We start from the raw sequence: 24,396 nt of genomic DNA on the forward strand, positions 1-24,396 counted from the left end.
TATATATTTATAAAAAACATTGTTTTGCAAACTGTTATTTTATTAAAATAAATTAGCGCGCGTTAGTATTAAATTATTTTTATGTATTAACCTTCTTGCATCTGAAAAATTTTTGCAAACGTTTTTCTTTTTTAATATCAATATTTGACGGAAAGGATGTATTTTTTCTTGCATTCTAACTCTTTATTTCAAACGTATGTATATACGATTTCTGTGCAAATTTGTGAGTTTATTATTCGTATTGTTATATTGTTGTGTAACATATATATATAGGCGAAAGTACTTTACTTCTCTTTTATCATCCACTCTGCTTAAAGAAAAGTATCAATATTAATAGCCTTTTCATTTTCTTTGCAGACGACTGTCCAAATTGTGTGGACGAGCATACCGGTAGCTTGGCGGCTTCAAGATGGACGATGCCCCTGCTGAAGCTGGGCGAGAAGAGGTACTATCTGGGGATCTTCTTCAAGGTATCGCTCCTGCCAGTTACGCTGATTTATCTGGCCGAACCGTCGACCCGACTCCCTCTCTCTCTCTCTTTCTCTCTCTTTCCTTCTCGGACTTTATCAAATTATTTCCGAGGTCGTAACTTTCCGGCTTTGCCGTCACGGACGGTTTTACGGTGCATCGAATGCCGGGAACCAGCCTAGTAAAGGTCTTTCCGGATAACAGTGACCCTGTGTTGGTTACGATACAGCAAAGAAGCTTGCGTGATAAGAGAAAGAGAATGAAACACGTCGTAAAAAAAAACGACGTATGTGGCACGTAAAAGAAAATTGAAGGAGTTCCTATCAAAAGCGGTTTCAGATTTTAAACGTCAAACTTACTGTTATGAAGAAATTTTCTAGTTATATATAACATGTTTAACATTCTTTTTTCAACTTGATGTTCCCACAAAGTTCTTCTTTAATCTCTAATGTTAAGTGATATTAATTACGAACTTTTACAGAGACAGAGACAGTAATTAATTCTATTTATGTTTAACTTTTAATTGTAATTTATTTTTTAAGTTTTTTTATAAAATTTGCGGTAGCATGGAGGCGTATAAAATCTCGATGATTACAATAATGCATGATATCACACGAGTCTTTCAGAACGACATTCCTGGTTCTGACATGTTTAATGCATATCCTTTCATACGCGAACACAATCGTATCGATTAGGTTCACCTTTATTATGGCTTCTCGGATAATCAGAGCGTTTTTATTGACTCACGCACGCTATTAACATGGATTTCGCAATTCCACCGGTACGAATCCGGCTTTACTGCGATCTTGCTGAAAGTGAGTGGCGTAAAGACGCTCCTTTTAACGGGCTTCTCAGACAATAAAAGCAGGGGGAAGAGAGCAAGTGGCATCTCTCTTTCTCTCTTAATCAGCTATTTTAATTGGATCACATCGAGAACGAGCCCTCTTTGTTTCCAAATAAATAATGGCCAACACCCCGGCTGTTAATTGAAATCTTGCAGAACAACTATACCCTTGCAGTAACCGACTTCTCGATTAAATTGACGAAAGATAGCGAATTTTCTGGGTTTTTTTAACGGTAGAGAATGTTGGCTTCCTCATTACTACTGGAAAATTTATTTAAGATAAATTTACGTAGGGAAGTTAACGCATCTTCCATTTTTGCACTTGGGTTTTTACGTTTACAAACAAGAAAGAATTAGAACTTTATTTATTACAAAAAAAAAAGGAAATGTAATAAAAAATATGAAAACATAGAAAATTATTATTGAACCTTGTAGAATTTCTAACTTTAATCAATAATTGACAATTATATTTCTTTTACAGAAACATATCGTAATATTAATTTCAAATTTCTCTTGCTTTTCCTTAATAGAAAAAATGTACTATAATTTACGCAAGATATGTTTCTTTATTTTTAATTATTAGATTCTCATCTTCTTTCGTCACAGTATGCATTTTGTATTATGAAGCATGTATACAGATTTCTTAGACTTCGAAACATCTATAACATGCCATTGATTGTTACATACTATTGCTGTTTCGTTTAAGAAACATGAACCGACTTCGTCATGCACGAGTAACGATGGTTTCATGTCGATGTGTGCGGAGAGAGAATGCAACTACGGTGCAATCGCGACAATACTCTATTTATTGCGCTTTATTTGCATTCCCGACGGGTTACATGCGATTTTTCGCGTTCTTCTCGTTCCTTTTTCTCTGTTCTGTGTAAGTGCTGTCGGCCAAATCGTCGAAAGAGCATCAAGAGAGCAACGGCGAAATTCAGCACCATTGACGTGGATAAAGTACGAAAGGCAATATTTACTATGTTCTTGAATAAATTTTGTTTGAACGATTAAGCGGAAGATATATACATAGTACATGTTACAATAAATAAAACGAATATCATTATAACAAATAATAATTAGAAAACGTTGCAAAAACAAATTGTTATATGTAATGATAATTTTGAGATTAAATATAACAAAATTGAAATAAAAGTATTATAATCATGATGGCAATAAATATTACAAAAAAGAGCATATATAAAGATTTTATTAGAAATCTTTTAAAAATAAATTAATTATATATTTTTTACAAATACAAATTTTTTTTATCAATTTTAGATTTATTGAATCAAACTAATAATAAATTATATATAAGTCTACCTAGTATATGGAATTAACAGCAACTTTTATTTCGAATTATATTAAATATGGAGATTAACAATTAAAATACAAATAATTTACACAAACTTATTAACTGTTGACAATGTTAATTGCTAACGATGTTAATTCAAATTTTTAACACAGTATTTAAGGTAAAGATTAATTAGCGGAAAGTTTCATAAAATGTGAAAAATATATAAATTTCTCTCTGAGTTGCTGAATAATTATTTTATCTAAATGTTCTATGTATTTGTAAAAATAAATATTTTATTCGATCACAGTAAAAACATTTTGTAATCAAATATTAATTTATTTTATAATATTTCTCTAAAATAATGAAATAATTGTTTGATTAATAATAATTGTGTGCAAAGTGTATGTGAACTATAATAGTCGCGGTTAGTTTGAGTTAATTAACATAATAATATTATTGTGAATTTTTATCTGAAACAATATGATGATTTGCGAAGTTATCAAAAGATCCAGGAGATGAAAAGTCGCTCGCTATATATCTAGTAGAATGCATGGTGTAGTTGCTGCATAAACGCGTTTCATAAGCCGCATTGTTGTTCTCACGGAATTTCAAGCGGATAATCTAGTCTCTCGGTACACGTGCGTTTCGCGTTCTAATTATACAGATAAGAAACTTCGAGGATCTCAAATAGCTGCATAACTTGAACTGCATTCTGCGACTTTTTATCGCGTAATTTTGTATATGATCAGTTATTATCGCAAAGAAATATATATATATATATATATATAGTTTTATTAAAAATTCTCTAAATATTTGAGAATCGATGCGCGGTAAGTACGTGATGAGGGATGGCAACTTTGCACTTAAATAATCGCAGTGGCCAAGTGAGAATGCTACTATACGATTCCGTTCTGTCAGGAAGTTTTTAATACTCGTAAAGGACTATTTCCCTGCAAAACCAGCGATACTCGCGCTTCTGCAATGTGCCGGCGTCGTAAAAAACACATAATACAACGTATATGACCTAAGTTACCTACGATAATCGATATGTGGCGCGCGCATGATACGTGATATTAAAATACCGAAATATAACTTCGCGCACCGTACTATCACTATTGGATTTTTCTTAAACGTTATAAAATATTGCAATAAGCAACTAGCGAATATCTATGTCATTATAAATGAACTGGGACAATTTAAATAGTGTTGCATTAAAATTTTTTTTGTGATGCTAGTCTTAAGGAAAAGGTCTATGACAGTCTTAAAGAAAAAGTAATAAAAAGCAATGAAAAAGCTTAGATCTAAAGTGTTCGGGGAGAAGTTCGAAACTGCTTTTTATTCATGAGAAAATTTTATTCGATTTTTATTCACATTAAGAGAGAATGATTTTTCTTTTATTAATAATGTTTATTTTCTAATCTATGATTGTGTTCGTATTTATATAATATAAAATTTTTATTGTGTTTTTTTTAATGAAAATATATAATAAAAAGAAAATATTTTAATCATATTCCACGATATATGCAAGCATGCGCATTTAAAACTATTAAAATTACGGATTTTACATCCGAAGAGAAAAATTTAAATTTTGAAATATTAACAAATTTTTTAAATAATTTTTAAGGAGATGCATTTCTTTTAGTTTTTATTGTTAGCCAGAATCAATACAATATATATTATTAGATGGTTTATTTCTTATGACTCGGCAAAAAAAATATTGTACGAACTTTATCTAACACTCTTACTCTATCCCACGTTCAGATACGAGAATGGCGAAGAGGAGCATTGCCTGGAGCTCTGGAACAGGGACGGCAAAGGTCTCAAATGGAACGACAGTCCCTGCAGCTTCGAGACTTTCTTCGTCTGTGAAGTGCAATGAGTTTGTGTGAAAGGCAAGGGACGGGAAGAACTATATGTGCGAGGGAGCATTCGCGCGATGGTGGCGTATCCTCTGGATGATCCTCGAGAAAGCTGCGTGTAACATTCTTGTTGGTCATCCGTTTGTTTTGGCGGACTTAGTAAGAGAGAAAGAGAAAAAGAGAGAAAGGGAGAGAAATTTGAAATGTGACATGTGCGCTCGGACTGAAAACTACGTGCGATTAGCCAGTCGCTACCGTTGTCACGTTCGCGCATCCGACATTTACGTGTGCGCGAAATGACATCCGGTTCAGTCAGTTCTTTCCGTAAAAGTATCACCAGGCGACAGACCGAGCGTCAGATAAATCCGCAATGTCGGACGATAAAAACGATTCGCTCATCTTTTGTGCAGAAGCGGTTCTCTGGAGGGATACTGTATTATATGCAATATATTTCGGGATCCTTGCATATTTTTAAAAGATCTTTTATTATAAATTCAAAAGCAAATATATAATTGTATTATATATATTTTTATTGTTTTATTTAAAGAAAACATAAATGTTAGAGTAATTTTTTGTATTTTTATATATTTCAATGGATAAATTAATTTATATACTGCCGTTTGTGTGAGAATAAAATATTTTATATCAACGGATTAAGACTTACAATTGGATGATTATCGATATACTTGTTGACGCTTCTAAGATAATGGTGTCGCTGCTTATAAAGTTGTGTCAAATCATCGACGTACGCACTGCATATCGACGCATGAAATCTTTATTGCAATCGAAGGATCGATCAACTAACATAATTTCATGATTTAGATATTGCTCTTTTATTAATTTTAAATAAATAAAAATTATAAAATAGATAATGAAATATAAGTATATTACTGTTATAAATTATATTCTTATGTTTGTATTAATTATTAATGCTAATTACTCTTATAAAATGATTTTATCTATGCGAGACGACCGATTCTTGTATCAATTCTTCGATTACAGTGAATCTGAAAGTTTTTGACGCTTGGTGATATCATATATTGATTAATCAATTCTTCAATAAAATATAAATTAATTATTACATATCCTAGATGTTAAAAACATCATAATCTAGATGAATTACGCAATAAACGTATACGAAAAATTATTTGGATCGTGCATATATTGTTGCAAATATATCTTTAATATTGAATCAAAAATTAGGGAATTATTTAGCAAATAAGATAATAATAAATTTACTGATTTATGCACGAAACAGTTAAACCGAGTAGTTTCTTTTGACATCTGCTAATTTCACGAGTCTATGCGACACTTTACTATATTTTTTTTTGTTTCTTATACCAACACTATAAATAACATATATGTATATATATAAATATGCGAATTTGTATATATTTAAGCCACAATAGATAGTGATTTCTGCGAGTATAATATTAATATTAATACTAATAAACCAAAAGATTCTAGTGATGCTGTAATGCATTCTGATATTAAGAACTCTGCAGCCGTTCGAATACTTATTATATGAACATTCAATGTTAGAGATTTCTTTGCAAACATATTTTTAATAGACAACAATTGCGTCACCGTTACTATCTTGATGATCTTAATATATATATATATATATATATATATATATATATAGTCAAAGTTTATTCATTTTACCAGTCAAAATTTATTTCTTGGTTTAAATTATATACCTTTGCGCCCAAAAAACTGCGCGTGGCTCTTTTGCCTTTTTATTCGGAGTTTGATTTTAAGTTGTAAGAGCCTTACTTTTATATCTCATTAATACAATTTGGATTATTGAATCATTTTAGATGATCGGTTTTATACATCATTATCTTTATAGCTTTTCAAATTTAAAAATTCCAGATAAGGAGTTTAAGATCTCTTGTGTATTTTTAATTTATATCTAATTTTAATTTTGAAATTAATTGTGATGTCTAGGTTTTTTAAAATTCTAAATATATAGATTCAAAAGTCACATTTTATGACATTCCTATCACTTTTTCTATTCGAGATTTGAGTTGTTAATTCTTTAAATTTTTAAATATTTAACATTATTAGGAGCATCTTTATACACTAGTATCTATACATGTTTGCATTTTGAGCTTCTCATCTTCTGCGTAATTTAAAGAGCAAATGTAAATTCTATATTTTATATTTGAAATTTTGGGACTTTATAATATAAAGTCCCAAAATTAGAATTATCTTTTTTAAATGATGCAATACTTATTATTTTTACTATTATAAATGTAAACAAATTTTGCACATATAAATGAATAAAAATAAGGTTTGTTTGAAACAACGGTTGCGATTTGCGTTAATAAGGTCGCGGTATAAATAAGCATCGTAATAGATGCCACATGAACAGCTGTTAGTCGTCGTGGTAAACTGGTAAATGAAACAAAAACTCGTCTTTGTATTCTATGTATTTGCCGTGTATCAGAAATTTTGATGAGCGGTGTTGTACATGGCATTATTTAGCGCTAAATAATAAAATCAAAATTATTCTCTGATATGTCTCTATATTCTTTGTATATTCAAACCTTTCACTGTTTTCCATTCATTATAATATACATATTATTAAAGTTCCAATGATCAAAATTGCTATCTTTATCGTCTGTTTATTAATAAAGAATTGAGAACATTTACACACATATTTTAATATTAAATATAATTTATGAAAACAGGCTTTGGATTGTGTATCACGAGTCTCTCAATTAATTAATTCATTTATCCATTTTCTGATAAATTTCATATTAAATATTATTATTCCATTTTCGAAATTACTTCAGCAAAATATCATTTGTTTGTAAATTATTTATATTGGATATGCGAAAATTAGAAATGGCACACATAAAGTATATTATTACATTTCATATTACTACACATATCAAAAATTAAAAGAGATTATTTTATACAATATTTTAATAATTTTAATAATGTATCTAACCATTCACTTTTTGGTCTTTTTTTTCTCTTTCTTTCTCTCTTTCTTCTCTTTTTATGAATTATTTATACATCAGTTATACATTTTTTTCTGTGCTATATTTTATATTTAATTAATTTTTTGCAATACGTTCTATTGAATGTGATAATATACTCTATTATTATTTAGTTGTGTCTTTATTATTTTTAATTTAATATTCTTTATTAAAAAAAATAAAACTTGAATTTATCGTAAAAAGATCAAACATTTAAAAAATTGTAGCAATGGAAAAAAATAAAAAATGTTTTCTACCGTATAATATACATATTAGAAAAATAAGAAAATTTTGAAGATATATATTACATCTTAACTTGCAAGAGATTAATCTTGTCTTGATTAAAAATGGTTTATAATTAAAAATATATTACATTAAAAAAATATATAAAACTATTGTAGCATTTCCACTATTAATATTACACTACTAATTGACAAGAAAAAAAGGAACACTAGCGCTGTTTTAATGGAAATTCCAGAACAATGTTCATCGCGTAACAAACCTTTCCGGTCGACATGAGCCGCGCTTTGGCATTTCCAACAGAACTCACGGTACCCACCTGGATGTCCCGCTTCCTTTTCTCATCTAGATTGACAGAACCAATTAGTAGTTCTGTCGATTTTTCGCCATCTCTGGGAAACAACAGTGTCGAGAGCAGAATGGATGAGAACGAGTTGAAGGGAGAAGAAAATTGAAGGGGTTGAAAGGGTCGTTGAGTATCTGAAGGATAGAGCAAGAGAAGGGTCGGTAACGAGAATCGTGCGTCGTAGATACATAGGTATAACGTTACATAAGACGTTGCCATAATCGAGTAAAATAAATTTTCCTGTGAATTCGCGTCTGCAATTTCCTAAGGTAAAATTACGTTGCAGTGCTCGGCAAAGTGCATTATATGTATCATGATTAACGATTATGTAGTAAAATTTCCAAAGAGTGTTTGCGTAAAAAGAGAGCATATAATAAAATAAATAGATTAAAATAAATAACGCAAACAACTTCTTTTCTGTGATGTATAAGATACTTGATTCTTTGTATAATTATCAATGCAAAATAAATTCTTTTTCAATTCGTTCATTTTTCATGAAGTTTATAAATACGCGTAACAACGTTCCCGCGACAACATAGTCGTACGCGTATCGGGTAAACATTTTTTTATATTTCATGTTGCCTCATTTACATTGTTCGAGAATACGTCGATTTAAGCTCCGTCTTTCGTTCAGTCGTTTTACACAGGTACGAGCGATAAAACGAATAAAAAGAAACGCGAAGCGCACCTCACACTTTGGATATATTTAGATTCGTTTTATTTGTGCGAGTCGTTGGACCGGTACGCTATATAACGAGGAATTTATGCCACGGGACTTTATTTAGGTGGCAATAAATGTAGATTCGCCAGAGAAAGCGGTGGGGTATTCCATGGGGGGCCGTAAACGCAGCGTACGGTATGCAACAATGCGCATACAATACAATGCGACAGCGGGGCCGCTCTTGTTCTTTATGGCGTGGAGCTATCGTAATGCGATACGATGCACATGAAATCTTTAGCACGCATCCGTTGTACCGGTGCGGCCGAGTTCTCAGATTTTTATCGGAAAACCGTGTTGTGCGATTTCCTCGTAGTTTCTATCGATGACGTTACGGTCGTGAAACCTATTATCGGCGATATTGCGTGAATTAGAAAAAATTGCACATTATTTCTAAATTCGACATAAATTACAAAACAATCTAATTTTATGTATTTCTTCACATAAATCGTGTAAATTGCAATCATTTTGACTGTTCGATCTACATCGTTGAGTAAAAAAATGTTTTATGCATTTTCTTTTGCGTGAATTTGATTTCTCGATTTTGGATTACATAAAAAAAAAAAATAAATAAAAGTTATACATAAAGCCCTACAATAAGAAAATTAATGTAAATTGTTTCTATAATGTAAAAACAGCAACTTTCATACTTTATTCATATTAATTTATTTGATTAAAAAACAAAAGAAGATAAGTATTTAATAAAGATTTAACATTCGTGAAATATCAAATTCAATATATATTTTTTTTAAATAACATACATAATATTTTATATTATGCATTAGATTATTATTTGTATTATTTAACAGCTTTCTCTAAATTTCTACTAAATCATTAAACACTAACTCTTATTTTCTTTTTTCTCCTTTACCAGCAATCGATGAATCAAGAATCTGCGTATCTCCAATTCCTGCTACTAATAATGATTTCAAGATAAGTATCAAAAATAAAAATATATTAATAAAAAAATAAAAGAACAAAATTAATGCATAAAACAAAAAAATATAACAGCAATAAAATATAACATGTGTTATTGCATGTTTAAAAAAAAAAAGAATGAGAGAATATTTTATGAAACTTTGAGTGCTCGTATTTTATCTATATATTTATATTTTAAATAACTTGGACAATTCATTATATTAAATGTTTATTTAATTTTAGTGTTTTTGCTACTTTAATTTATTTTAACAAATTCTAGCTTACTATATAGTTTTTGTCTAGCATATATAATATCTGGCACATACATTATGTGCTATCATATTCTGTATTGGCTTAATTTCATGAGAAGAAATAGAATGGAAAGAGGTGATAATGTTTGATTAAAAACCAGGTACAATAATATACAAAACAACAATGTTTTATTGGAAACAACATACAATCACGTGCCACGTATGTTCCTTATAAGCCCTTATCGTTCGCGCATTCCGTCAAGGCGTGCATGCTACAGATACAAACGCTCCAGTTTCGTGGAGCAATCCCGTTCGTCCCGTTCGAGTTTCACCCTCGTCCTTTCGCCTCGCCGCGAAACTTACGAACATCGTCCTGATCGGATTAAAGTTTTGCTTTTCGATATCGCGAGAGTCTTCCTGCTTTTGCTCTCTCTTGGATTAGAAACATGAGTATAATTTTCCCCAAGAGAAAGACAAACAGGGATAGAGACAAAAAAGAAGGGAAGAGAAGAGAAATCCTTATTATATAATACATATATTACCACACAAGGGTCCCGATCGCAAGGTTTCATTTCCAAGCCGCGTTTGCTAAAGAGCTAATTCTAAGAGATTCTCTGTTTACTAATCTTAATCCTCGACGACGAAGACCGAGAGTAAGGACGAGAGGATTCATCGAGCGGAGGAGAATCTTCCTTTATGGTACAAGTACACCGACGAGTACGATATACAACACACGAGTTCATATACCTTTGGTATATATATACATACTCATATAATATCTCTAATTGTGATGTCACAGCAATCTTTTCGGTTGGCACAAAACGGCGTGACCCTTAGGTGCAACGCCTTTGGTGGTTTCGTAATATCTAATCTAAGGGTTAAAATTCCTTTTTTACGATAATACGCTCCGAGAGCGTAGCCGCAATCGTTTCGATGTAGCGATCAGGTGATTTCGATCATTAAATCTTTCATTGACTCGCGCGAGTAAACTCTTTGAAAATATTTCTTCTATACAAATAAAAATATTTCCGATAAATATATAATTTAATTAATAAAAAGATGTAATTTTTTAAAATATTTGAAAAATTTTTTTAAATATTAATATATAATTTTAATATATAATGAAATAAATAATTTTTAAAATATTTTTAAACTCTTAGAAATTCTTTTTGATTAATAACAACAAAATAATAATTGTACTTTAAAATTATGATTAAAACCTTAATTATCTATATAATTCCTGCATCTAAAATAAAATAATTTTTGGACCGTAAGTCGCTAAAAAGTGGCGTTTTCTTATTCGTTGTATCGATCCTCGCGCAATGCAATGTAAGTAAAGTTTTCACAAAAAATAATATAAAGTGGCATTAGTATCTGCTTGACACATTTATATAACTTAAAAAAAAAATTTATACTTTACAAATTTTTGTTTAGATTAATAAGACATTACTTAAGGTATATTTCAACTTACTCTAAAAAAATTGCCATATGCAATTTATATTTTATAATCTATTTACATTGATATTATTAAAGTTTTTGGCTAAAAAATTAATTAATCAGAATAATTGATATGAATTTATCTGTCGAAAAAAATTATAAATAAATTTCTCTAAAGACTATAAATTTTTTATTTAAATAAACAATATTATTTTTTGCTTGTTCTCTCCCAATATAACAGAATGTTTTTATTTAAACAATTCACCTTATAGATCGTGATCGAAAGAATTTCGGCCAGCAATAGAAAGTTTGAAAGGCGAGGAATTTGAGTCCGACAAAGATTATGAAAGGAAGTCGATCGTCATCTATACTATCGGTTCGAAAAAATTCAGCATACATCTACTAGTTACAAGTATAAGGAATTCGCAGCGACTACCATACTGAAAATTATTAAGGCCGCTATTTTGTGTGTGCGCACAGTGATTTTTTCGGGACTTCGCAATCTCTTTGATTGACGAATCGTTGTCGATGACAGATTTTATGTTTTATGTTGTTACAAGCACCGCTTTTGTCATCTATATTAATCGGATTTTACAATAAGTTGTAAATTATTTAATTAAATGAATTAGAGTGATTCTTAAACAGCTTTAGAATTACGTAAATTAACGCGACAAACAGGAAGCTGTTAGAGATTGGAAATTTGTACAATGCTTCGCAATTATTAACTTTTAATATATGACGCAAGTTTATATATGTATCAATGCAATATCGTAAAATGAGCTTAAATTGCAATAGCAGTAACATTGCATTACAATAAAAATGCTTTTGGATTTATTCTATTTAGCATATAAAATTTATAGGCAAGGACGCTAATATTAATAAACAAATTATCTTCTCAAATATTAAATAACATAACAATTTTGATCTATACTGTCGCGCAAAGTTACTTTTGCCAATGCAATATAATTTTTGCTTATAACGCTCTCATTTTTACTAATTCTTTTAGTAACATATTAATCGTGAGAAAGAATCTTTTGCGCAGGAATTATTTGCTATTTATAATTTTCAATTATATTATTTGCAAGATGAAACAGGAAGGAAACTTCTGATAAATGTGAATTGATTCCGTATCGTTTTGTGGTCGATTTGAATTCTTTTTGCAATTTGTATGCTGCCTCGCCGCCGATAAAAACCAGCTCAAAGTTAGGCAGTGTTTGAGGAATATACGTCACTCGCGATGATGAATACTGACTGCTTTAACATCACATTCGATATATAAAGGCCCACAGTATATCTATATAGTCACATATAAAATCAATCGATTAAATCGTAACGCACGCGGCGTTTACCGTTTTAATAGACGCTCAAGTTAATTACACTCCGATTCACTGGATGATATTGAAAGAAGCGACAAAGAATATATGTTACAATTTTTCCGTAAGATTAATTTCCATTACACTCACATTAATTCTCGACATATTCCATTGACGTTTAATAACCATTAATATCGATGAATCGAATTGTACGATTATTTTATTTCATTGATCTTATTAGCTGACTAAGATAATAAGTCGCTAATTGTTGCGCTGACGTAAATGACAGTGCCCCGTGATGATAGCGCACTTGCAAGTATAAGAAGACTATTGTCGACGTAAACATATGTGGAAAGCTTTTCCATTCGCGAGATAACGAACAATTCGCAAGTTCGAACTCGCGATGGTTCGCGAGTGCGCACACTCTACGATAGGAAAGGATCAAAATGCGATATACTTGCGTTTGCGAAGAGATATGATCGCTCGAATTAACATAATCGTGAGAAGGAAAAGGGAAGCAAGCTTAGAAATGTATATGCGAAAGCACTCACTAGTGCGGATTTATAACAACGGAGACGAGTGTTTCGCTGTAAAGCGAGAAAGAGTCGCGCATGTGGAAAGATCTCGCATATGTCATCGCATACGAATGCATTCTGAAGTATTATATATTAGAATCTGAGATTCTTGTCATAAATCTTCACGTTTCATTCTAAATCCACGTGAGAGGATTTAATTCATTCCACACGCTCACACAAGGTAGCCTTCGATGTGAGAATGAAAGCTTGTGTGATAAAAAGTTGATGTATACAAGAGTATTACCTTTAGAAGCTTAATTAGAATTTTATGGCGTATATGAGAGCTTGGAGCTGGCAGTATTGATATAATTAGTTAATTAAAATACTCAAATATTTTTTGCGTATTTACATTTATAATTTATTAAATGGCTCGAACATCGTCTGTATATTTTTCTGCTCTTTATTTTTTTTCTACAAAATCTTTAAAAAACCTATAAAAATACCTATAAAAATACAATTTTAATATTTTTGAAAGAAAAACTTATTAAGACTGAGAATATGTAATGTTAAAATATATGATTATAAAATATAAAAAAATCATTATATTAAATAATTTTATCAATTTTTATTATTATATTTATATAGTTTAATAAAAATTAATAATTAAAATAACAAAAATATTATAGTTAGAGTAATTTACTCGTATATAACGAGAAATAAAGACTTTTTCAAAAGAGTTTATATTATGTACATATATTTCTCTGACATGTTTAATAAACTTTTAAATATACAGGGTGGGCCCAAATGTTCCGGCCAGACTTTGAGATTTTATAGGAAATTTAATTTTGAACAAAAAGTTTTGTATAAACATGGGTCAAAAAATGCTTCCTTAAAAAGTTAGCGCTCAGAAATCTCTGAAATAAAAATTATTTTATACATTTTTACAAATATTAGGAAAGTATGCGTTTTTTAACAAAAAATACCGAAACAAAAGTTGTAGAGAATTAAATTATGTTTTAAATGAGATCAAAATGATTGTAGTACGTTCCATTGGTTTTGAGATAACCAGTTTCAAATGTAAAAAAAAATGTTTTGTCGGCTATCGACGGTAGAGCTTTTTAAAAATATTCTTCATTCATGCTGTTATGGCCTTAGCTAATTTTTAATGTTTATTTTGTTTGTTGGTTATTCCTAAAAAGAATTTAGTTTTCTGCATTGTTTAAACCAATCACCATAGGAGGATGAAAGGAAGAGCAGAAGATGAAAAAAAAATGAAATAAAATGAAAATAAAACTTAATAAATTTCTTGAAACGTACTACAATTATTTTGATCTCACACATTTAAAAGATAATTTAATTCTTTACAACTTTTGTTTTGGTACTTTTTGTTAAAAAGCGCATGTTTTCCCTGATATTTGTAAAAATGTATGAAATAACCGTGATTTCGAGGTTTTCGGACGCTAACTTTTTAAGGAAGCATTTTTCGACCCATGTTTATCAGACCCTTTTTATTCAGAATTAAATTTCCTATAAAATCTTCAAAGTCTGACCGGAACATTTGGACCCACTCTGTATATCAACGTTTAAGATCATCAAATGTACGAATGTTCGAGCACATAGAAACTCGAGCGACCCTGCCGGCTCCATTATTATCACGACTTGAATATATCGTGCTAATATTCTCTGAGAATAATTATCTCGACTTAACAACGTAACATTTTCTTTTATCTTTAACAACAACAATAACAATATGATTTCCTCTGATAGCAACGTATTTCTTAAAATTGTCCGGATGACGAGAATTCGTCTCTTAATTCATCCACACACGCACGTCACGCGATAATTAGTACAGATAATTAATGATTTTATAAGAACGAATGGGATGAAGCGGAGTTGATCGTAAGCGTCTCGAAACTCTCGTAAGTTATCGAAACACGCTCCGAATTTTTTATTCTCCGCGTACAACTTGTGCATTGCAAGCTTGGAAACCATAATTTTGTGTATAAAAGTAAACACATAAAAAAATAAACGGTACAAAATTTTAAAATATTGTAATGTTCTTTGTAAGAATATATTTAGATTTATAAGCAACACATAAATAATTGAAGATAAAGAATTTGATTATTTTTGTAAAATTAACTCATAATAATATTTAAAAAATAAGTTCATCAAAAAATTTTGTAAAAAATATTTATAAAGAATTTTTATATGAATTTAAAGAAACTAAATTAAATTAAATAAAGATTATCTCAATATTAATATTTTTAATATTTTATTTAATCAATTAATTATTTTAATTCTTTGTTTTACATATACATATGTTTAAAAAATAAACTCAAATAACTCACATAAGAAAAACTTTATAATAATTAATTAGAAATTAGAAATTAAATCACATACTTGATTTTTCATTTTATAAAAAAATGAACAGATTAAAATTACTTCAAAATATTATGGCAATGAAATAGACATCCGAAGTAATCAAAGTATATGATACTAAACAAAAATATATATGTCAAAAGAAAATTAGGATTGAAATAAGCAAAAAAGCTTTATAGACGATATGATGCCCTAGTTCTTTTTGTTTTTATATTATAGAAATCCTATTGATGAATACCCGTATAGAATGTATAATAATTATTTTTTAATTTTGTCGAGATTTTGTCTCTGTTAATAATTGATTTTAATTATAAAAATGCATGAATATTTAATTTAAAAAAATTAAATAAAAACTAATTGTTTCGATGAAAGATAATCGCGTATCAAAAGATTTCGAGTCTCACTTTTCTTTTATCGAAATGTTTCAATTATACTTCAAAGCGCCTGATCGATCAATCAGCGCGTAGGTCTTTGATTGCGAGCCGCGTCCAGACTATTTTAGGCACAGGTTGAAATTTCGAAAGGAATCTTTGCACGTAGACACTATTACGTGGGTACGATGCTTCGACATCGATGACACAATTTGTTGATTGTGCATTAAAAACAAATTCCATCGAATTTGAAGACCCGAAATTCGGCTCAACTATAGAGTGTTCCTCCGAGTGTCACAAAGATTCAGCAGTTTCTAAAAACTTTCTCTCGCAACAATCACTATCTCGCGAATACAATCGCCATCCGAATGCATTTCCTTCCAATACACTTACTTCGAAGGACACAAAGGATGCATGTTTTGAAGGATGTCTCGTAACGCAAATGTCAATAACGAGTGCACTTCCTTAAATTACAAAATATTCTTGAGTCGTAGGCTTCTTGATCACTGGTCGACTCTCGATCATCGACAGACATTGACGACTTTCCTTCTCTCGTTGTTTTGTCGCGCTTGCGATGACAGCTGAGAATATATCAGCGAATTAGCCTCTTCGACCAAACGAGAGGTTGATGTGGATGGGACTTATTATTCGAGGCAGAAACAGCAGCACGTTTCTTAGATCGCATCGTTTCTGAAGTCTTCAGAGGCCCGCCAGTCCGTCCACGTGCTTTCGCTTCCGGCGCTGTGCGATCGGACGACTGAAGGCGATCCTCTTACGATCACAGAACTGTTTCCATTTCGGCGATTTCTGTCCTAGTTGTGCCATCATCCGGGATCCTACAGCAGGCAATAGCTTATTCTTACAAAACAATCTCAAACAAACCAAATATATTTCTAAATGACACAATAAATAATTCCGCGATGTATGACTGACAATGAGAGGTAAAGAGTTCTGAGAAGGTTGGTGTAAAATAAATTAAAACGCAGCAAGATCATTATATTTACAATTTCTTTGTAATGTTATATATAAAACTCTATAAAAAATATATAGATACATTACTTTGTTATTGAAAAATAAAAAGTAAAGAACAAAAAATCTGATATAATGTTTTAAACATTTAGAATTACAAAATATTATAAAGAATTATAAAAATACAAGAACGTGTATGTTTTATAGGTTTTATATCATATAATTTATGTATTGCTTATTAAAAGCGAATTGAAGAAGCAAAATGAAATCATAGAGATTTAATAAACATTTAATATACATGCAAAAAAATAAATAAAATAACTAAAAGAGAGAGTAATAGAAAATATCATTATATTTAAAACTTCTTGTATTATGTTTTCCATGATAAAATGTAACGCGATCTAAGCAGTGGTGCTTTTTAACTCAATGTTGCGTAATTCCTTGTCGCTCTCACCTGTAAATCTCCGTGGGTAAGAACCTCTCGGCGTATTCTGTGCTGACAACATGGTTTCTGCTCATATCCCTTGGACGGGCGACCTCGACGGCGTCAATATACCTGAATATATAAACGAATCGCGGTTCATGTTATCGTCATTGTAACACCACGAAAGTCTCCTATACACGTATATAAAGTAAATTTTGTCATGCTTTTCGTCTTTGTCCTCCACGTTCTTGTCCCCGGTCACGGCTCTTTCCCTCAATATTCCCACGCCCCAAATCAATTTTCTCTCCGCGTCGTCACATCTCGTCAGACATTATAGGTAATTATTCGACTAATCGTCACAAGCTGCTACCATCAAGTAATTACCTATAATGTGCACATTATAGGCATCGACACGCATAAGTTATCTACCGACTTCCTCGTGAACTCGCATGCCATGCTCTCGAGCACATTAAAATAAGAAATCCGTGATAATAAAAATAATAACGAAAAATTAAGTGTGTGTGCAGATAGAGATATATACTTGATGCGTAACTTATGCAAACGATCTACTGATCTACAGAAGCGAAGCAATTATACCTAATCTTCTTTTACATCTCTGTTATTCTGTATTATGCAAATAGGTCTCTTTAGACGAGTCGTGCCGTCGTCGATCCGCGTGACGCTCAGCGTCTCCTTATTTTTTCTGTATGTGTATGGGTGTGTATCTGTACGTATTTCGTTTTCTTTATTATAGGAAATGAGAAGATCAACGGAGATCACGCGAGTCTACGAAATAACAGAGCCTCGCGGGATCGCGCGAATCGTTGCAATATATCGATGAGATCAATTTCTGGAACAATCTTTCTCTACATCATCTCAAACCGATGAAGTGCAGTGACGTAGGAACACATTACTGGATTTAAAAAGATGAGAGTGAGCCAATCGTGTGATGTGTTCGGTGTAATTATGTTTGTTTTTAATGTTTAAAGTAGCAAAAGAGTCTTGCCACAGCTCCCCTACAAGGCAATGCATCAGTAACGCGAAATATATTATTTAACAGAGTTTTTGATACATTAAAAAAAGAAATAGTTTTATAGTTGTTGATGGTAGCAAATGAACAACATATATTCAAATGTTTCTTGTAGGTGATGTTAGATATGTTTTTGTGTATGTTGTTATCAATTATTCAAAAATAAACGATAAGAGTGGCACCGTTAGCAGGACTTCCTTTTTTTTTTAAACGCAATTTGTAATTTATTAAATATTCAGATGTATTACATATAGGAAAAAAAAATTTTCTTTATGGATGACTTTAACAGAAGAATATTTTCATGGACAGTTTCTACGTCACTGAACGTTCTTACGTGTGGTTTGGCGTTGAGGACTTACGAATCGAAGTATGGCGGTAGCGGATGCGGAGCTTCCACCGCCAATGGTTCCGGTTGTGAATAGCGGTCCGAGCTTTGGAAGCATCCTCGCCACCAGCCGAGACTTCCGGTTTTCCTCCTTTAAAAAAGCCGACGTGGATATGTGCCAGGGCTTCCTTCTCACCGTCGAACCACCAATTATCGCATATAACATTGCCCAAATAAATCCATCCTCGTTCGCTCGAAGCGAAACCCAGTATATAACGCTCCATTTTCGTGGAGGTACTTTTCATTAATTTTTAAACGCGACGCACAGATAGATTCACTTGTCACAAAATAAGAACAGGCTTTCCAATTATCTATACAGCGAGTATGTGATATATGCCGTAAAGAGACGGACAATAAAAAAATCAAGTGCTAATAATCGATACGATATTAACGTACGTACGTAAGCATAGATATGTACACACGATGTGTATATAATGTTGTACTATTTACCGAAAGTAAATAGAAATGACAAAACACGCGTTTTCAATGAAATATCTATGCTATATAGTTATATTTCTTTTTTTATCTAAATTTTAATTTAAATTTTAATTTAGCGAGCTATTAAGAGCCAGATGCGAATGGTAGTGCGCCAGTTTCACAGAAAATTAATTTTTCTCTGAAACTGTGCACAGCGCACAAATTTTTCTTAGTCTTATACCAAGTATAAATAAATCTCAATCCGAGATTCTAATAAACCTTTCTTTTCTTCTCTGAACAAACGTAGGTAGAGAAAAATATCATCCGCATCTGGCTCTTAATAGCTCGTTGAATTCAAATTTGTGATTTTACATATGGAGTTGTATATAGAAATTCTCTTGATTATTTTTTTTATATTACAGTTTTTTTTTTAATTGTAAAAAGTGTGTAAATTTAATATTTCTAAAATGTTGAAATAAATAAACAATATATTTCAAGTCCGCGTATCCAAAATGTATGACTACATATTATCAGAAATTTTTTTTATTATTTAAAAATTGCCTTTCAAAAAAATATATTTATAAATTATATCTCTCTCGAAATATTACAATAAAAGTAAAATATTAATGTGCTAATAAAGAAAAAAAATATTACTAATAATATAAAAAAATTGTAAGATTCTATACATTATACTAAAAAGTAAGACCGTTAATAACTTGAATAATTTTTTTTGGTATATTCAAACTTATTATTCATTTAATATTGCATCATACATATATTAATGTCATACAGTACGACTTGCAATATTTCGAAAACAGATCCTATCAACAACAAAATCTTAAAACGAGATAGAATTTCTACACGATATTAAGAAACGTCGATACGCAATTGACGCTCCATCGAAAACGCACGTTTTGCCGTATATATTATTAGACAGGTGCATGCTGTGCGAACAAGACTCCAAGTAACTTTAGAAAGTAATACTATAGTATTAATAGTAGTATACTTAAGCTCGGCCCTGCGAATTATTCATTCTTCGAGATACGCGGCTTCAGTGTTGCTACCCGTATAACAATACTTCTCATAATAATTAAACTTTAACATAAATATTTATAAGAAGAACCGAGCATAAGTTTGTTCAAAATACAAAAGACAAGTAGAATAACTGTGTGCAACTGCATGCGTAGACTTTTATTACGGATCCACTTCCGCTTTGAGAAGTAAAACTTTTAGATAAGAGCGAAGAGTATGAAGAGACTCAAAAAAGAAAGCTTTTTAGAACAAAGGCTCCTAGTTTCGGAAATAGAAAACAAGCGACAGCATTTTGCGGAAAGTATCGTGAAAGCGTAATCGTAATTCAGAAAAGTGATGCATGTTGGTCGGAGATTTTAGCGCCGTTCTCTCCCATGAAAAATTTGTATTTGATCAAAAATTGCGTCAATTAATCTTTCAATGTCGTCCGCATCGAAATTAAATCGGTGACATAAAAATTAAAAGAATATTTTGACGTGATATTTAAAATAGGCTTCCTATATATATATCCCCTTAATCATTTTAAATGTTTATGTATGAAGTATATCTAAAAGAGAGCGAGTTATATTTTTCACAATATCATCAAACGTGGACCTTGAGTAAAATTGAGTGTAAAATATGAATTAATTTAATTTTTATTGCGCGCGCATGTGTATATTACGTGAAAATTGGGAAAAAGTTATTGCAGTCAGATATGTATTACTGATTGACTTTCATTTTCAATTCATACAATCTATGTTGCAAAAATCACAGTAATTTTTTATATCAATTGCTATCACAGATTCTCAATATCAATAACTCATAATACTAAATTTTTATTTTCTCATCACGCAATGGTGCTTTATTAATTTAGCAAAAATTCTGGCATTAAAAGATTAATCATATCGGAAAACATTTTTCTTTATAAGAGAACAGATTTTCGATGCAAATTTCGAGATAATTTGTTCTCAAAATCTGTGAAATCTTTCTACTTTAATAAATAGAAATAAAATTGATCGAACGGAAAGAGAAAATCAGTAAAATAAAATCACAAAAAGTTAATCGGGTATTAAGCGATCGAGCGATTGAAGCCAATCGAAAAGCACGACTAATCGCTTGGAAAAGTTTCTATCTTTGAAAATTATACGGTTCAACCGTTGGTGATCAACCCGGTTCTTCGCTTGATCGTATTGCAAATAGTAGGCGTAGTCGAGTACTTCGTAGCTTGATACGCGGAATTAAACTATTAGGGAGAGAGTGAAGCATACTTGGTTTGAGACGGCTTTATTCCGTGGGCCTCTAGATCCTTCTCGAGCTGTCGTATCCTAATCTTGGCCATGTCAAGCTCATGTTTGACTTTCCACAAGTGGGTGTCGCAGATCGGGTCCTTGCATCTATGGTGCCTCAAGATATCCTGCGCCTCGTATACTGCGCCACGAAAGGTCAAGGATTTTCCCACGCTCTTTAAATAAAACGTGCCATTTGTTCATGATTACTGAATTTTCTTTTAGCATTTTTTCAATTTTACGAAATATATAGGTTATTCTCGATATTATCAAGTAATAGAAATGTGACAAAATAAAAATATATATAAAAGTTTGTTAATATTTGTAATGAAGAATATGTTATACACATATTTTTGATTATAAAAAATTGCTTTATACACATATATATTATAATTTTATCTTTCTACTGTTAATATATTGTAAACAAATCTCGCATTATGATATTATTTTATTAAGTATTGATGAATTGTTATGATTCAGATGTTTTCGCTCAAGTATATACAATTGATTATTATTAAAACTTGATCAGTTCAGATGATTACATTCTCTGAAGGTATTGTTTAATTTTAATATTTAAATATGCTTTAAATTGCTTTGTACGTGATTTTAATAATAAAGAAAGAATGGTTCTGTTTCAGAGATAGTGTAGGAAATTACAACGACATTCTCGCAATATTAAAATCCGCAATGCTTACTAGACTGAAAATAGCGCACGTCCCACCATCGTCACTTTTTGCCAGGTGCTGTCTGATATATTTGAAGTACACATGTTCCAAAAGCAGGAAAACTGCCGCCAGAAGAATACCCATCATCAGCAAGAGAAACGCGCTCAAGAATTGCTCTAATGCCAGAGGATCGCTACTTTTTTGTACTTCTTTTCCAGGCTTGCACGTTCCAGTCATCCAGTATCTCCTCAATCGCTCCAAATCTCCTAGAATTGATGAGATGACGTTGGAACATAATGATAAATTTGTCAAGAAAAATTTATGAAGCCATATATTTAGAAAAAACAGAGAAAAAAATCTTTTAGCTGTAAAAGTATTGTTTAACAAATTTTTAAAAAAGCTTAGAGAACATGAAAGTACCGTTATCTCTATAATCCAACAGCCGTTTGTTGAACATTTGTAGATACTTTGAATTTCTAGAGAATGCGAGACCGTATCCTGTCATCGCGTACCATGATCCGACCGTCAGCAATCGACAATCCTCGTCCTGGGCGACTAAATAGTCCAGGACTGTGCCATCATAAATGAATGCGTCCATATCTCTGCAGAAGTTATAATAAGATCTTTTTATCTCATTATATTTTAAATCGGTTTTACATTAAGATATTTTAAATCGGTTTTACATTAAAACCAACGTAGAGAGTTTTGCCTTCTATCGCGCGCGCACACACACACACATACATATAAGATTAAATTAAAAATTAAATTAATTAAATACTCCATTTAAAAATGGATTTTCCATTTTAATTCTATCAATCAATTTTAGTTCTGAGTTCTTTATGTTAGACTATTTGGTGAACTGGACTTACGTACAATACGAGATTATGAATTAAATGAGAATTTTATTTCAGCGTTTTAATTACTAAAATTTTCCAATTTGTGTAATGTCCAATTGTGTAAATTACTTTATATTAACAAAAATTCTGCATTTGTAAAATAGAAATAGTAAGTTTAAAAATTTGTTTCTTTCAAGTTTAAAAATTTATTTTTCCGAAGAGATACACTTACATACTAATTATTTATATAAAATTACAGAACCTTTTTAATGTAATGTGGAGTTTTTGATTATATTCACAAAATTCATTTGCTTCACAATAAGTTATACACTTTATTTTTATATTTAATAATAATACTAATAATACCTTGGAAAGCGGTTCAATCAGAGGTCTTACAGCATCTAAACTAAGTCTTGTGCCTCTGTTCTTTTTCTGATTACGGTAATATAAATAAATTATTTATCGATAATTTTAATGTATATTCCCTTCTTATTTTCAGAAATATAAAAAATTTATAATCGTGATAAACATTAAAAAATAAATTCAAAATTATGCTCGGTCACTCACCCAGTGATGACTGCTTCGATCCCTTCCGTCACACTGCTCTTGTTGAAGGCTCTCATGTAGGAATGCATCTCTTTAAAATATTTTGCCAATGTACTGTCCGTGTGACTCCACGGTATGGTGCCGAATTTGAACATGGGCTTGTGAGAAAATGGTTTTGCGAGCCTGTGATCGTCCACGCCGGTAAATTCGTGAAATTCTTCCCGCGTAATCATGAAGGCAGCCAGATTGGCAGTGTAAATGGCGAGAAAGACCACGGCGAATAACGCCCACACGTTCGTCATAAATCTATATAGATAATATTAACCTTTTGTTAGCAAATATTGCGACTGATTTTATCTAAATTAATGGAAGCAGAAATTCCACAATATCGTTGTAATTATATTTTGGGGACAATCTTTATAAAAAGTAAAAAGATACGTTATTTATTTGACACAGTAATTGTTTATTAAATAACGCGCATATATATTTGTGCTTTCATTAGTATATAGAAATTCTCCAATTATGTATTATCCGTGTACTCTCCTATCTTTAATGATAACATACAATATTTAACAGAATTTGTTTGCAATTTTTTTCTAAAACATCCTTTTGATTTTAATAAGCTACTATCTTTAGCCTTATAATTATGATATTCTTGATTACAGTTAACTCAAAAGATTATATTTTTTAAATCAAACTTAATTATAATTAAAAGATCCACAAATTAATTTAAATCAAAATTGGAGCTGCGTCAACGGAAACACATAACTTATATGAAGTAAATTCGGAATGTATAATTTCAGATTCGTAAAGCAGTTGGAGTAATTTGCATTTTAGAACGGTCGTCGCAAACGGATGTTTGCCCGCGAACATTTTCCCTA

General features: G+C 31.0%; 2 protein-coding genes across 2 annotated transcripts in view; one reads left to right on the forward strand and one right to left on the reverse strand.

The window, feature by feature from the left end:
* Positions 1-4,985, forward strand: part of LOC115239275 — a 20,295-nt gene extending 15,310 nt beyond the window's left edge. The window contains exons 3-5 of the mRNA XM_029813720.1: positions 358-614; positions 950-960; positions 4,371-4,985. Of these exons, the coding sequence (XP_029669580.1) occupies positions 358-614; positions 950-960; positions 4,371-4,488 (386 nt within the window). The 3' untranslated portion in view covers positions 4,489-4,985. The remainder of the gene's footprint in view (positions 1-357; positions 615-949; positions 961-4,370) is intronic.
* A 10,527-nt stretch (positions 4,986-15,512) lies between these two features.
* Positions 15,513-24,396, reverse strand: part of LOC115239241 (glutamate receptor ionotropic, NMDA 2B) — a 109,839-nt gene continuing 100,955 nt past the window's right edge. The window contains exons 12-18 of the mRNA XM_029813656.1: positions 23,537-23,821; positions 22,554-22,735; positions 22,164-22,399; positions 21,451-21,644; positions 18,729-18,845; positions 17,370-17,471; positions 15,513-16,782 (exon numbers count right to left, since the gene is read on the reverse strand). Coding sequence (XP_029669516.1) covers positions 16,725-16,782; positions 17,370-17,471; positions 18,729-18,845; positions 21,451-21,644; positions 22,164-22,399; positions 22,554-22,735; positions 23,537-23,821 — 1,174 coding nt within the window. The 3' untranslated portion in view covers positions 15,513-16,724. The remainder of the gene's footprint in view (positions 16,783-17,369; positions 17,472-18,728; positions 18,846-21,450; positions 21,645-22,163; positions 22,400-22,553; positions 22,736-23,536; positions 23,822-24,396) is intronic.

Source organism: Formica exsecta, unplaced genomic scaffold (assembly GCF_003651465.1).
Source record: "Formica exsecta isolate Colony F162 unplaced genomic scaffold, ASM365146v1 scaffold37, whole genome shotgun sequence".
NCBI lineage: Eukaryota > Metazoa > Arthropoda > Insecta > Hymenoptera > Formicidae > Formica > Formica exsecta.